This window comes from Spizellomyces punctatus (assembly GCF_000182565.1).
Source record: "Spizellomyces punctatus DAOM BR117 chromosome Unknown supercont1.5, whole genome shotgun sequence".
Classification (NCBI taxonomy): Eukaryota; Fungi; Chytridiomycota; class Chytridiomycetes; order Spizellomycetales; family Spizellomycetaceae; genus Spizellomyces; species Spizellomyces punctatus.
Window position 1 is genome coordinate 840,021 of NW_015971541.1, and position 12,705 is coordinate 852,725.

Sequence of the window (12,705 nt, forward strand, 5' to 3'; positions counted from 1 at the left end):
CATACCAGATGGCTAACTGCGGAAAAGCACATCTCACAGGGGTCACTTCCAACAAAATGGAATTATGCCCAACGCCCAATGATGGCCATGGCCAATGCGCCTAACCACAGGAAGAAAAAATGAAGAAGCGTCTCCTTGCTTGCTGTCCGCCACGTCTGTGCCTGGAAATGGGGGACGACGATGTTTACCAACCCATCATAAAGTAATATCCCTGCAGATAAGGCATCGAGGACCCCAGTCGAGATGAGGGCCTGCGTAGCATTCTCATGATCTAATGGCGGAACAGTCGTTCATCATTCGTTGCATCAAATTGAGCAATATGAAAATGATCGGGTAACTTACAATTGTGATTCAAAGCGATTCCTATAATGATGCCCACGGGTGTAGTCAGCGAATAGAACAAGACCATGCCGATTGCTATCATCTTTTTCTTAAGGTCAGCGTCCATGACGACAGTAGACACAGCAAGGCCTTCAAAAAACTGGTGGAAGCATAACGCAATAAGGAGACCTTTAAACTCCTCCCGCGCGGCACCTAAAGTAACTCCGATGATGATAGAGTGGGAGGCGATCCCAAGTTCAAGAACATAGGTCATGACAGTTTTCTCTGCGTCTGCTAAGATCAGACTGTGAACATGTGCTTCGTCTGCATGGCTGTTCGCATACTGGTGTATCATATGAGGTTCAGGTTGGCCCCGTTCGAGGGTTCTGGTCCTGACATCGTTTGCATACGCGGTGGTTGAAGTGTCGGAGGCCTTGTGCTTCCCATGATGTAGAATTACCATGGCGCTGTATTGCATGAAATGTGCAAAAAAGGCGCCGAGGAGAGCAATGGCGCCAGCCCATGCCGAGTAATCCTGAAAATGGGCTGGCAGGCAGGGATCGGTTAGCTGCATCTGAGCAGGCATCAGCATGTGGATAAAGGCAGTGGCGAGAATTACGCCTGCCCCAAAGAGCTTGAGACATTGAAATGGGAGCTTCCCAAACTTTTGACGATGGGGAAGATGGTGTTTATGGTTTGCGTTTCCTACCACAACACTACAATAACTTGCTCACCTTCTCTTTCGCCGTCCTTCTTCCCAAAATTGGTAGCATGGTTCCCAGAAAGGACAGTGCCATAATGATAAAGATGGCAGCAATATGAAGTGCCATGTTGTATTCTCCTTCAACCTCCGCCGCACACGGATCTGCCGCATTATCGGGAGCGTCCATTGGATCGTTAGAGAGTGGTCAAAGTGGATCTTATTTGAAATTGCGAGAGGAGAGGTAGTTGGAGTTGAAGAAACGAACACTTATTGACGCGAGAAAAGGGGGGTAGACGGAGAGCTGGCCTTCCTTCCACAGTAGGGGCGGTTGGCAAACGCTTTTGAAAAGTTAGCGAGGTCATGACCGTGTTTTATCGACTAATTGAATGTGTCATTACCTACTGAAGAGTATAGCTTATTCAATTGACGAGTGAGCCGAGCGATAAGACACGTAAAGCTTTAGAGACAAAAGGCCGAAAGACAGTTCGGAGGGGCGGGGATTCTAGATTACTGAATTTCGAGTGCCTCACCGGTTACTGCGCCTCACACGAGAATTAAGGTTTGGCTGGTACCTCGGGTCGCGTTGGCAAATCGTCTATTAGCGAAGGACAGTTTTGCTGGTGACAGTGAACGATGGCTTCCGCCTACGGTGCAATAAGTGGCCCACAGTCCAGAGCGGAGCTACCCCTTCCAATGCAGCTAACACTCAAGGATGGCTTCACCGCAACGCTCAGCAGGGTCGAATCCTTTGACACCGAGTTGACCGAACGCATTCGTTTGCTTTTGAATGCAGAGATAGAAGCGGGAAATACCTATCCTCAGGTGATGGATTGAAGCTGAAGCCACGTCATTCCCCAGCTCTACCTTGTCGCAGTTTGCTGATATCTTGTGACACAATCAGGAAGAAGCGTTAGATGAGGCGTCTTTTGCAAACTATTTTTTATCTGGGGACGCTTTTGCTGTTCGCAGGAACTCTGACCATGAACTGCTTGGGACTTTTTACATCAAACCAAACTTTCCTGGTCGTTGTTCACACGTGAGTGCATTCTGTTTCCCCGGAATGCCTCCGCCGCGTGCCTAATCCCTCCGTGGCTGTTAGATATGCAACGGGGGATTCATAGTCTCAGGAGCATCGCGCGGACTAGGGGTAGGTAGAGAGATGGCAAAAGCTTTCTTGGTCTTAGCGCCAATACTTGGATATCAAGCATCCATGTTCAATCTTGTATTTGAAACAAACACTGCCTCGGTGAACCTCTGGCAATCGCTGGGATTCCAGCAGATTGGAAGGGTTCCGAAAGCCGGTCGTCTCCGACGGAGCGATGGGGAAGGAGAAGTGTATGTAGACGCATTAGTTTTCTACTACGATTTTACAAACTTAGCGTCCTGAGGCTCTCTGAGAAAGTGCGTGGGCAATCATATATATGTATTTAGTTCTTGTGCCAAGAGGTCAAGAAAGGCTTGACTCACTAAATAGCAAATTCGGCAATTCCCTCAACATCTATCCTTACACGCCCATCGCTATCCAAACGCGCCCATTCTGTCGTCAATTTCACAGCATCACCCACTGCATCCTCCACCTCCCGCCGAATACCTGCTTCGGCCATTCCGTACATGTCCTTTGGAATCCAGAGAGTCAAGGGTGCCGAACGCGCAGATGGGGGCGCCAGCTGTTCGGTAAAGTCTGAGGGTCCAAGATAATGTCGCTGCGGATTGGCCATTGCGGAAGCATTCACCCGCGGGGAAGTTGAAGGCACTGACTCCGGGTCCATATCAGAATCGTCATTTGAGGCATTTGATTCGGAATCGTCGCTGGCTGCTATCGACTCGGACCTCAGTATAATGGGGTTTTCTAAATATAGCTGATCCGTTTGCGGTGCTGGATGTTCGTTAGAATGCTCCTGTTGTTGTTTGGACTCGGAAATTGTTTCCGCACTTGTTCCAGCTTTTCTTGACTTGTACCTCTTCTTCACCTTTGCAAGCACCTTGTGTATGCGCTCAGCCGTCTGTCTAGTTATCCGTTGATTCCATTTCAAGATCTCGGCTGAGCCTTTGGCAATTTTGTTCTCGTTTCGGCGCACCCGATCGCGTACATACATTCCCTGCTCCGCATCCTCTACCGCATCCGTCCCAATCATTCTTTCTTCCATTTTTAACACAGCCTTAGCCGGGGCCGCGGCCATAAGGGGTTTGTAGAGATCGGCGTGACGGTGGCATAAAACGGTTATAGCCAGAGCAATCGCCATGATTGCGCTTTGAGCGAATGCCCTCTTCAAAAGAAAAAGACCCAGCAGCACGAGCTGGTGAAGGTACACGCCCACAAAAAGCTGACGAGCGGCTGTATGCAGGTATAGTCCACCGGTTTGAGCCAAATGGCTGTAGACATATCTGTGGAAAACCGCAAAAAATGAATCGCATGCATAGATAACATGAAGAATCCTTACTTACTGCATCTGATACCCATAAGCAACGGCGTAAGATCCAAAGTACAAAACTACAAAAACGAGTACCAGCGGTGCAACTGTACAATAGGTCAATCCAACTGTCGCCACGAACGAATGCTGAGCCATGATTGGTCCGGGCATGAACACATTTGTCTTGGACCATTCCTTGATACCCCGCGGTGTGACTCCGAACAATCTCAACATAGTTGGCTTAAGGATTAGAGTGGCGAGTTGCAGCAACTCTCCGGATGGACCACCGAGAGCGAGCAGCATGATGTAGTTGACGAAAAAATTTGAGACGGTCGGAATTGATGTGGCTAAAATGGAGAGAATCCGGGAAGGATATTCTATCATGTTGACAACGGCTGTGAATAATGAACCGGATATTGTTATCACTAGGAGAATGTTGAAAACCTGTTAAGTGTCAGACGATGAATAGGATGAAGAAGCTCTGGTACGACAAATAGTAAGTTACCAGAAATATGTAATAGAAGACCAACAATCGCCTTTCGATCTGTGTATATGTTGGTTGTCCAGCAAAATGTGATAAACCTGCCCGACCGACGAACTTCAGTGAATAAAGCAAAACGACACGAGCGATAGAAACACAGAAACTGACGTCTCATGATTATGGGAATCAGCTGAAATACCACAGATACTGCGACCGTCGGGACAACACCTTGAATGACTCCTCTGACAGCAGGACTAAAATTGTTGAAGAAGCCCAAGAAAGGGGCGTACTGAAGCAGAGATAAATCCAACTTATCTCTGTAACTGTGGTACTTTAAAACTTACGTAGATCAACTTATCAAGAGAAGCTAGGGAGGATAAAAAGGTAGCTTCATGATGGGAAAAAGACGTCAGCACCCAAGCTATGAATTCAGTACAGTCTGGATACTCACTGATGGTAGCCCAGAAAACTGTCACGGTTAACGTTACTGCCGTTGCAAGCAGCATTCTGCCACGTCTTTGCAAATACGGCACATCCAGATTCTCCCAGCTAGATCGATTGAGGAACGTTTAATGGCCTCGAATATGATCTTTTACTGACAACATCTTACATAACGTCATCAGGGTTTACACATGCATAGCGATCGGCCATTACTCCAGGCCTGTCGTGTATATGGGCAAGAGCGGCAACGTGAGGTGAAAATATGTCTGTAAAAAGGACGAATGCGGCGCCTTGGTAAGATTTTTCCGAAGAATAGAGTCGGAGACGCCTCGTGGTGTGCTTTCTGCACACTGCCTGAAGTGTTTGGAGGCTTGTGCTTATGGCGTCTGCTTTATGCCCGAGAACGTACATTTTGCGACGTGTTGGACGGCGGACGGAGAGAGGAGATGGAGACGGTGGCAATGTCTTGGACGATCGCCCTGCGGCTTCTGTCTCATTGTTGGGTATGGGTGAATCTATACATTCATCCCACACGAAAGATGAATCAATGCTGCCCACAAACATCTCTCGCCGTTCTTCCAGAGAGGTGTCAGAAGCGATCTGAATGGCGATTGAATTGTCCACTTTTTTATCGGGGCATGGATTATCCGTTTGCTCGTCAGAGGAACCTTTGACATCGTATTCGTCTGGCGATATCTCCATTTCCGTTAAACGATTTGAGTCTGAAGCGTGAGGTCGTTCGACGGGGCCTTCCTCATTGTCGCGATGATGAATTTCTTGCATCTACGGTGGAATAACAATTATGATCAAAACATACGATAGCGTGCTTTTATCGTGCAAGTCCTGTAACCGCACCTCTGTGCCAATTTCTTCCTCATGTGCTCCCTGTTCCAGATCTGGCGTGATACTACCCTTTCGTCTATTGCCCCCCTGCTTTCGCATAATGTTTTGCAAGTATTTTGTTATCTCCTTCTCGACGGTATCTCTTGCAGTACGACGTCTCTCCGCATATCGCTCCAATGTTTTGCTTCTTTTCAATGCCACCACTGCGTGGACACATCCCGGCTGAACCCGGTCGAATAACCGGTGGAGTTTCGTGGGATCGCGCAGACGTTTGGGAATGTCCCGAATGAGGAGAGAGTAACCGGATACCGAGAGACGCTGGTCGTTGCTTAAAAGAAAGGAATGTCGGAGTTTTGTAGCTTTGGCCAGGAGTTGTTGGATTGTGAACATGCAAGCAACTTTTCCGAATTTAGCTCCTGCGTTATGACTGTCTGCCATCTTGCTAATGAAAGTACTCACGACTGTAAATCCAACTGACTACCAGATGCGCCCATAGTCTCACGGTTTCCCACGGCGCAATATTTGCCAGCGTCAAGCAGTTCAATCCGAAAAGGCTCTGCCCACCAGTCGCGTGTAATGGGAACAAGGTGATGATAGCCAGTCCAGCCAAAGATCCGAAAAATTTGAACATTGCCCGCATGTAAAATACTGTTGCGTAGGCATCATGTCCGCATTTCTCTATGAGAGTTTCCTCGGATGCCCATATGCAGGATTTGAGGAGTTCTAACCCCTTGAGTGATGATGTGCGTTGCCTGGATTCGATGATCCTTCAGCGGATCTGCCGCGAAACCGCTCATAAGACTCTTTTCGTTACGAACCTTTCTGGAAGTAGATATGTCCTTGGAGAATAGACCAGTGGCACACGGGTTCTGAGGACCCAGAAAGCCCCATAAAAGCCTAGCTATATGGTTCAAAAGACCTTGTTAAAACCGAGGCAAGACGTTGGAAAACTTAGGTGTCTCAAACATACGGCAACCAGGCTATTGAAAGTCAGTGCAGATAGAAAAGTTGGAATACTCGTTTGGCCTGCAGATTCTAGAATTTCTTGCTGGCTGGGTGGGACACCAGACATGGCTGAAATATGAACGAAGAGCAAGATCGGACCAACATCGATCAGCACTGAGATCAGCAGAACATCGTTTCCGAAATTTCAGTCATAAATGATATCAGGCCCGGACTAAATAAGGTTATTTGTTTTGCGTGTGACCCCATAGCTTGTCCCTATATGACGTTTATTTTTTGGGATATCCTCGTAGGACTACTGTCCTCAAAAGTCGGCGGACGGATATCAACGCGCTACGTAAGCATCTGGCACGTGATGGCAGATGCAAACATTGCACTCTAGTTCATAGTCCTCCCGTCGTTCACGGATCCCGGACCCGCTCGTCTTCCTTATTGCCAACATGGGATTCTGGACAGCATTCTTAACAACCCTCGGGATCGTCCGTCGGAGGGTCTCAATTCTCATACTCGGCCTCGACAACAGCGGCAAAACGACCATCATCGCTCACTTCATTCGTGCATCATCAGTACCTGCAGCCCCCTCTCCAACCTCGCCGCCCCCCATTGTTCCGACCGTCGGCTTTTCCTTGGAGAAATTTGACTACGAGAACTTGAACTTTACTGTCTTTGACATGTCGGGACAGGGCCGATATCGAGAGCTTTGGAAACATTACTATGATGACACGGATGGACTAGTCTGGGTTTTGGATGCTGGGGATAAGGAAAGGATGGCGGTGGTTCGTGAAGAATTATGGAGTGTTTTGAGTCATAAAGGTGGCCTATTTTGGCAAACTTAGATTCACCCCAAAAATGGCTGACTCCACCCTCCAGCTTTGCAGCAAAAGAAGATTCCCATAGTCTTTTTTGCCAATAAAATGGATCTGGAGGGTTCTCTGACACCGCAAGAATGCATTGCCGCGTTGGGATTAGAGGAAATCAGGGACCGTAATTGGAACATTGTGTGGGTGTCCTTGTGTGGTCTTGAATTAAAGCTTCCTCGTACTAAGTTCAATTGGATTGATGTGGCATGGCTGGGCATCTTTACAGTGCATCAAGTGCCGTGAATGGAGAAGGACTAAATAGAGGGCTCGAATGGTTGGCAGGTACCTTTGGTGATGAGGACACTGTCATCTATACACGACCAGCTCACGTTAGTTGATAGGTCAGCTTAAAGAACGATAACCTGGCAAGCGGAATCAGATACGAAAACATGATCGAAGATATATTGTACAAGATGAGGCTCTAACCCCAATGAGTTTACGTGATTTATAACAGGCAAGCACAAACATTACGTATCTAATCGTCCCCTAGGACAAATTCCACACCATCCTCTCGCACTCTATGATCACGCGATTCCATATGTGGTGGCCCAAAAGCATTGTGAGATTCGCCACTACTTTTCCCGGGGGCGTCGGCTTCTATTATGTCTTCGCGAACGACAAAATTCTGGTCGTAATCAATGTCGGCCTTAACTCCTCGGGCATCTCTGAGAAAGTCGAGAAGCTCGTTGGCGCCCTCAAGGGATCTGAAAACCAAGTCCCAGTAGCGTTCATTGGGAGGGGTAGGCGCGGTGGTCGAGGGTGGTCTATTGGGCATAGCCATCGACTCTGTAGTTAAATCCTCGCCTGCCTGGGGAGCGCTCTTCTGCTCAGTTGAGGCCTCGTCCACACTCGGAAACTTTCGGTCGCCGAACACAATTCTGACCCACCATCCCCATCCAGCCGTATTTCCTTCCACCTCCTCTGATTCTCTACCCCATGTCCATTCCCGTGTCCTTCCCCTCCCAGCGAAATCTCGGCGTTTCCCTTTTCTCCAAACCCCCACATAACCATTCTGTACAACATCCCCTTCCCCCCTTCCAGTACCGTTCCATCTCCACGTTCGCCATCGCTCGCAGCGTACCACGTTGTCCACCTTTCCAATATCTATGACACGCGACACCATTCCTACCGCATCGCTGATGAGTCCTTTCATATCATCGGATGTTTTCGCGTAGGAGCGTGAGTTCACCGATTCGTTTACCCATTGTGGAACATTCGTTTCCGGTGGGAAAATAACCGGAGGCCATACGTCGTGTCGCTCCACAAATAGGTATATAAACTCGTTCGTAGCTGCCAGTGTCAATGGGTGCACCGCAATAGCTGGGAGAGAAGAGGCGGATACTGGATGTATGACAGTTAACAAACCAACTAGGAGGTATGTCTTCAGGAAATCAGCAGGAGTTTTGTTGTCTTGAACTGATCCGATGACATTTAGAGCGGGATCCTCGTCCTCGTCCGTAAGCAACGATGTGACCAACGTGTTCGTGGAAGATGGGGAAGCGTATAGCCGTGAGTGAGCTGTCTCATCTACTTCACGTTTCCCTAGCAATACTCTTCCGAGCCATCCTCCGCTTGAAGTGATACTAATTTTGTCGCCTGCCCTCGCCGAGAGCCACTCGAAAGGATAACCTGCTTCTTTCTTTCCCCTCCGTGCCAGCACCTGTTCTTTAATATCCAGTAAAGCCCATTCTACATTCTGGTTAATAACGTTGAGTCCTTCCTCATCACCTGAATCATCTCGCAAACACTGAACGAACGCATTGAGAAAGCCTGCGGTAGTATCCTTATCCCTAGTAACCACCACCACGCTCTCCCACTGTCCACCATCTCCATAGCGGCTGGATTCACCTGGTCCCATGCCACCTGGCCCTATGGGGTGCACACCGCTTCCAAAGCCTCCGCCTCCACTGCTAGCGGGCGGGCCAGCACGAACATAGTAGCGAACAACGAAATATTGTTGATTGGGACCAACGTCGATCCGAGGGATACCTTTGAGCCGCACACACCGCACGAGCCGCAATAAAGACGAAATATCTGAATCATATCGGGTTTCTTGCGCATCTTGGTTCTTATTGCCGGTGAAGGGAAAGCGAAACTTTGGCTCAAAGATATATAGTCGCCGGTTAGTTAGCAGCACATAACATGGACGCTGGGCGGGTATGTATGTCGGCGCTCTCCACAATTCGTGATCCCCAGTGATGGATGTAAACCACCCTGTTTGTCGGGTTTTGATCCGACTGATATCATTCGGTATTTGCACAACGCACGATGCGGGTATCCAGCACAGGCACTTCTCTTCGTCCCCATCCCTCAAGACATTGAGGACCAAGTGGAGCTTCAAGGAATTCGTCAAGGTGATGAATGGTATCGTCGGGGCACTCGGGACTTGATGGCCTCCCGGTCCTTGACCCGATGCCATCCATGCTGGCATGGACGCGCAAGTGACCCCCGATCCTGCAACCGATCGGGCCACGCCGCCTACTCGCCCATACGCAGGTGCAGTAGCAAAAGATCGCCCACCGCTTCGAGTTGATACAGAGGGTGAAGTATTGGAACGCAAGGGACGAGAAAGTATAAGTGGTGGTGGTGGAGGAGGACTGAAACTAGCAACTTTTGCTGCGGTAGTAGCCCCCGCACTCAACATCTTCACTTTGGCTTTCTCCCCTTCCGCTAGAGTAACAAACCGGTCCCCTAAGCCAAGTGACGGTAAATTTGATTGTATGCGCCCTTTTTTCCCTGTCATTACATCGTCTTTAGCACCATGGGGATGGTAACTCTTGACTCCCTGAAATTCGTCCCTTGAACCTGCCTCAACATCTGGCCCAGAAGCAGTGCGGCGCACAGAGAATGCTTGGGCCGGTGGCTCTGATTGTAATTTGGTAGGTCCTTCGTTGGGTGCTAGTGCCAGCCATTTCACGTTTCCATTCGTTGCTCCACTCCGGACTGAAGCCGTGTCACCGACCGCCCGCCCATGATCAAAGAGTCGACGATACGGTCCAATATTTGCTATATGAGTGCCAACAGTGGGGACCGGTTCAAGACGCGGTAGAGGGGTGACCGGCTTTGGCGGCACCGGCGAGGCAACGCGGGGCTGTGCGGAAGTTTCTGGTAAAAGAGTGGCCCCGTTATCATGGATATGCAGTACATCTTGAGGTGATGCTGTTGCAGGCAGTACGGTGTCGGTCGGTGGCGTATGCAATTCTGTATTTGATGCTTTTGGGCCCTCGCGCCCAACCGCAGGCGTCTCGGAAAACTCTAATGCCTCCGACAGGGATAAGTGACTTAGAGTCGGCGTGACAATTGGGGAAGGGGTTATATTTGGCGATGTTACGGGCGATCCAATCGATGACATGCCGTCCCCTTGAGCAGATAATATGGACATGCTCGTTTGAGCTCTTGACTCCCCATTTTCCTTGAGCTTCCGTGTCTTGTGGCCACTGGTTGATTTTCCTTTGCCTGATTTTTTCCCAGCCCTGTTCACGACCAGATCCGCCGAGTCGACGATTGGCTTATCGTCAGTTATTATGATACTACTAGCCTCAATTGTTTTTTCAATCTCTGCAAAGCGTTGAACCCGCCTTGACGGGCCAGGCGAGAGAGAAATTGACGGAATTTCCTCCCCTGCTGTTGGTGATGTACTAGGGAGCTCCATTTGCGGGGTTTTGAGATTTCCATTGTGGACCTTTGATTTCCCCGGCCTCCGTTTCTTCTTCCCAACCTTCCTGCCAGTCTTCTCTGACAGTAGCGATGGCAAGTCGCTAGCTCGACTTCTTAGGTCGTCGTCGATTACGCTCTCTGAGTTATCTCGGGACAGAACAGATCTGGTCTTTCCGCCCGAAACCCGTACCGGCGGTGGAGAGCGATGTTGAGAGGGGACTGCTGCAACAGTTAGGTTCGCTTTGATGACTTTCTTCTCGGCAGCGGACGGCGGAACGCCATCGAGCAGTAAGCCCAAGGCACGAGACTTGAAATAAGTGAAGATATTCGTACGGTAATTCGGCTGATTGTCCCATAGGAAAGACAAAGCGATCAGAAAATGCCAGGCTTCCCCAAACTAGGAAATTGCAGTTAGGATACTAACCAACTTGGTTAAAGGGTTATCTGCAATCCAGATCTCATCAACATCCATAAGAGAAGCTAATCTCCCCACTTCATACACGTCCCAAATTTTATTTTCCGCTACGTTCAATGTTCTCAGTCTTGCCAAACTCTCGACGCCTAAGAGATTCTCCAGTGCGTTGGCTTTCAACAGCAGTGACGTAACATTTCGTAATCGATCTTCTGCCCCGGACAAGGACGTGATACGATTCCCCGAAAGATCGACGTAGGACAATTCGGCTAGAGCAGATAAAGCAGGAGGAACAACGGTGAGCGCGTTGGACGATAAGTCAACATGGGTACATCGTGGGATATGCGAGATGAGGCTTGAAGGGACTGCCTGGAGCGAATTGCCAGGTAGGTTCAAATGAGTCAACAGCGGTAAACGGGCACTAGGGTTGTCATCATCAACATGTGAATAAGATGACTTCCTTCGAGTCGGTCGATTTGACCTAGTCACAATATCAAGTGCCTCCGAATCTGCAATCGGGCCATCCTCTTTGACTTCCACCTCCAGGGCGGCCACGAGATCTTCAGAATTAGTCAAAGCGTATCGACATGTCAACGACCGCAACATTTCCCTCACTTGACCCCAGCAGCCTATCACGCGAGGATTTGTTGCATCCAATTCAATTGCAACCAATGAGCTAAAAGGAGTCAGATCCACACATGAGGATGAAGGTGGGTCGAATCCCTCGATGTTATTACGGCGAACGGGCGCTATTCGGAGGAGAGAAAGAGTTTCGAAAAATTTGTAGAGATAAAGGGTGTCCTCCTCGACCGTAGTGATCGAAGATGGACTTGCCGTATTGGATGTTCCCGACCATATAAGGGACAAATACGAGCTACCTTGCGTAGATGACGGTATTGATGGGGCTATAGTAGATTGAGATGGTATTGGTGGTTGTGGGCCAGTCGTTCGAGTAGCCAAGTAGTCTTTTATATCAGACGAATTCCGGAACAATACATTCAGATAGGCTAGGTGATAAGGGTCCATGGCAAAGGACGTTCGCATCCCATTTTCTCCAGTAGCTGCAGATAGTGTGTCACGGTCTTTTGCAGAAGTAGACGACGTTCCGAAACCAAACGCTGAGAACACTGAGGCAAGAGCGGTAATGGACGATGCTTGGGATGATGGGTCAGCATCATTTGTGGCTGCCTTACTATCGTCGGTATTATGTATGTCTAAGCTTTGCCGACGTCTTCGGTATTGTGGAGTTCCTGGCAAGCCGTCGTCCAAAGCCTCTACTAATTGCCGAGCTGACGCCAATATGCTTGGCCCATGCTCCCGAATATGTGCAGCAAGGCTCCGAACAAACTGGTCACCTGGAATATCCTGCATGCTAGTGGAATCTGCTCGCAAGCAGGCGGGGAGAAGATGAGGTGCGAAAAACAACAAAAGGGTAACGGGGCGTGAGCTCATCACCAGTGTACCCCCGACGACGACTGTGCCACGCTGTGCCACCATTAGATTACAAGTTGACCAAACGTTAATGATGAGAAGGGCAAACTTCAGAACCCAAGTTGGTAATGGGTATGCAGGCCATGTTTCAATTTGAAGTTGGATATTCTGCTGCCTCAGCT

The 12,705-nt window shown here is 49.1% G+C and overlaps 5 protein-coding genes across 5 annotated transcripts; 2 read left to right on the forward strand and 3 right to left on the reverse strand.

The window, feature by feature from the left end:
- Positions 1 to 62: 62 nt before the first annotated feature.
- Positions 63 to 1,211, reverse strand: SPPG_03387 (ZIP zinc/iron transporter; the record flags this gene model as incomplete). The annotated part of the gene is made up of 3 exons (XM_016751656.1): positions 63 to 271; positions 343 to 976; positions 1,056 to 1,211. 3 exons carry the CDS (start codon positions 1,209 to 1,211, stop codon positions 63 to 65), a joined length of 999 nt encoding a protein of 332 aa, XP_016609628.1.
- Positions 1,212 to 1,616: 405 nt separating this feature from the next.
- SPPG_03388 (uncharacterized protein) lies at positions 1,617 to 2,517 on the forward strand. Its single transcript, XM_016751657.1, has 3 exons — positions 1,617 to 1,846; positions 1,926 to 2,060; positions 2,124 to 2,517. The coding sequence occupies exons 1-3, from the start codon at positions 1,658 to 1,660 to the stop codon at positions 2,409 to 2,411; spliced, it is 612 nt and encodes a 203-aa protein (XP_016609629.1). The 5' UTR covers positions 1,617 to 1,657; the 3' UTR covers positions 2,412 to 2,517.
- SPPG_03389 (uncharacterized protein) lies at positions 2,491 to 6,272 on the reverse strand (the record flags this gene model as incomplete). Its single annotated transcript, XM_016751658.1, has 11 exons — positions 2,491 to 3,409; positions 3,470 to 3,879; positions 3,941 to 4,017; positions 4,085 to 4,205; positions 4,261 to 4,304; positions 4,368 to 4,465; positions 4,527 to 5,140; positions 5,213 to 5,598; positions 5,660 to 5,952; positions 6,019 to 6,101; positions 6,171 to 6,272. The coding sequence occupies 11 exons, from the start codon at positions 6,270 to 6,272 to the stop codon at positions 2,491 to 2,493; spliced, it is 3,147 nt and encodes a 1,048-aa protein (XP_016609630.1).
- A 302-nt stretch (positions 6,273 to 6,574) lies between these two features.
- On the forward strand, positions 6,575 to 7,837 carry SPPG_03390 (small GTP-binding protein domain). The gene is made up of 4 exons (XM_016751659.1): positions 6,575 to 6,976; positions 7,034 to 7,163; positions 7,250 to 7,305; positions 7,365 to 7,837. Exons 1-4 carry the CDS (start codon positions 6,604 to 6,606, stop codon positions 7,382 to 7,384), a joined length of 579 nt encoding a protein of 192 aa, XP_016609631.1. The 5' UTR covers positions 6,575 to 6,603; the 3' UTR covers positions 7,385 to 7,837.
- Positions 7,399 to 12,511, reverse strand: SPPG_03391 (uncharacterized protein). Its single transcript, XM_016751660.1, has 2 exons — positions 11,105 to 12,511; positions 7,399 to 11,023 (listed from the first exon to the last, which is right to left on the reverse strand). The coding sequence occupies exons 1-2, from the start codon at positions 12,461 to 12,463 to the stop codon at positions 7,499 to 7,501; spliced, it is 4,884 nt and encodes a 1,627-aa protein (XP_016609632.1). The 5' UTR covers positions 12,464 to 12,511; the 3' UTR covers positions 7,399 to 7,498.
- Positions 12,512 to 12,705: the final 194 nt, after the last annotated feature.

Excerpts from the sequence above, each read along its gene's own strand:
- SPPG_03388 (XM_016751657.1), top strand. The coding sequence starts at position 1,658 with ATGGCTTCCGCCTACGGTGCAATAAGTGGCCCACAGTCCAGAGCGGAG. Across the intron at positions 1,847-1,925 it reads CGGGAAATACCTATCCTCAG|GAAGAAGCGTTAGATGAGGC; the intron begins GTGATGGATTGA and ends TGACACAATCAG. Across the intron at positions 2,061-2,123 it reads TTCCTGGTCGTTGTTCACAC|ATATGCAACGGGGGATTCAT; the intron begins GTGAGTGCATTC and ends CGTGGCTGTTAG.
- SPPG_03390 (XM_016751659.1), top strand. The coding sequence starts at position 6,604 with ATGGGATTCTGGACAGCATTCTTAACAACCCTCGGGATCGTCCGTCGG. Across the intron at positions 6,977-7,033 it reads GAGTGTTTTGAGTCATAAAG|CTTTGCAGCAAAAGAAGATT; the intron begins GTGGCCTATTTT and ends TCCACCCTCCAG. Across the intron at positions 7,164-7,249 it reads GACCGTAATTGGAACATTGT|TGCATCAAGTGCCGTGAATG; the intron begins GTGGGTGTCCTT and ends GCATCTTTACAG.
- SPPG_03391 (XM_016751660.1), bottom strand. The coding sequence starts at position 12,463 with ATGCAGGATATTCCAGGTGACCAGTTTGTTCGGAGCCTTGCTGCACAT. Across the intron at positions 11,024-11,104 it reads ATAACCCTTTAACCAAGTTG|CCGAATTACCGTACGAATAT; the intron begins GTTAGTATCCTA and ends TGGGACAATCAG.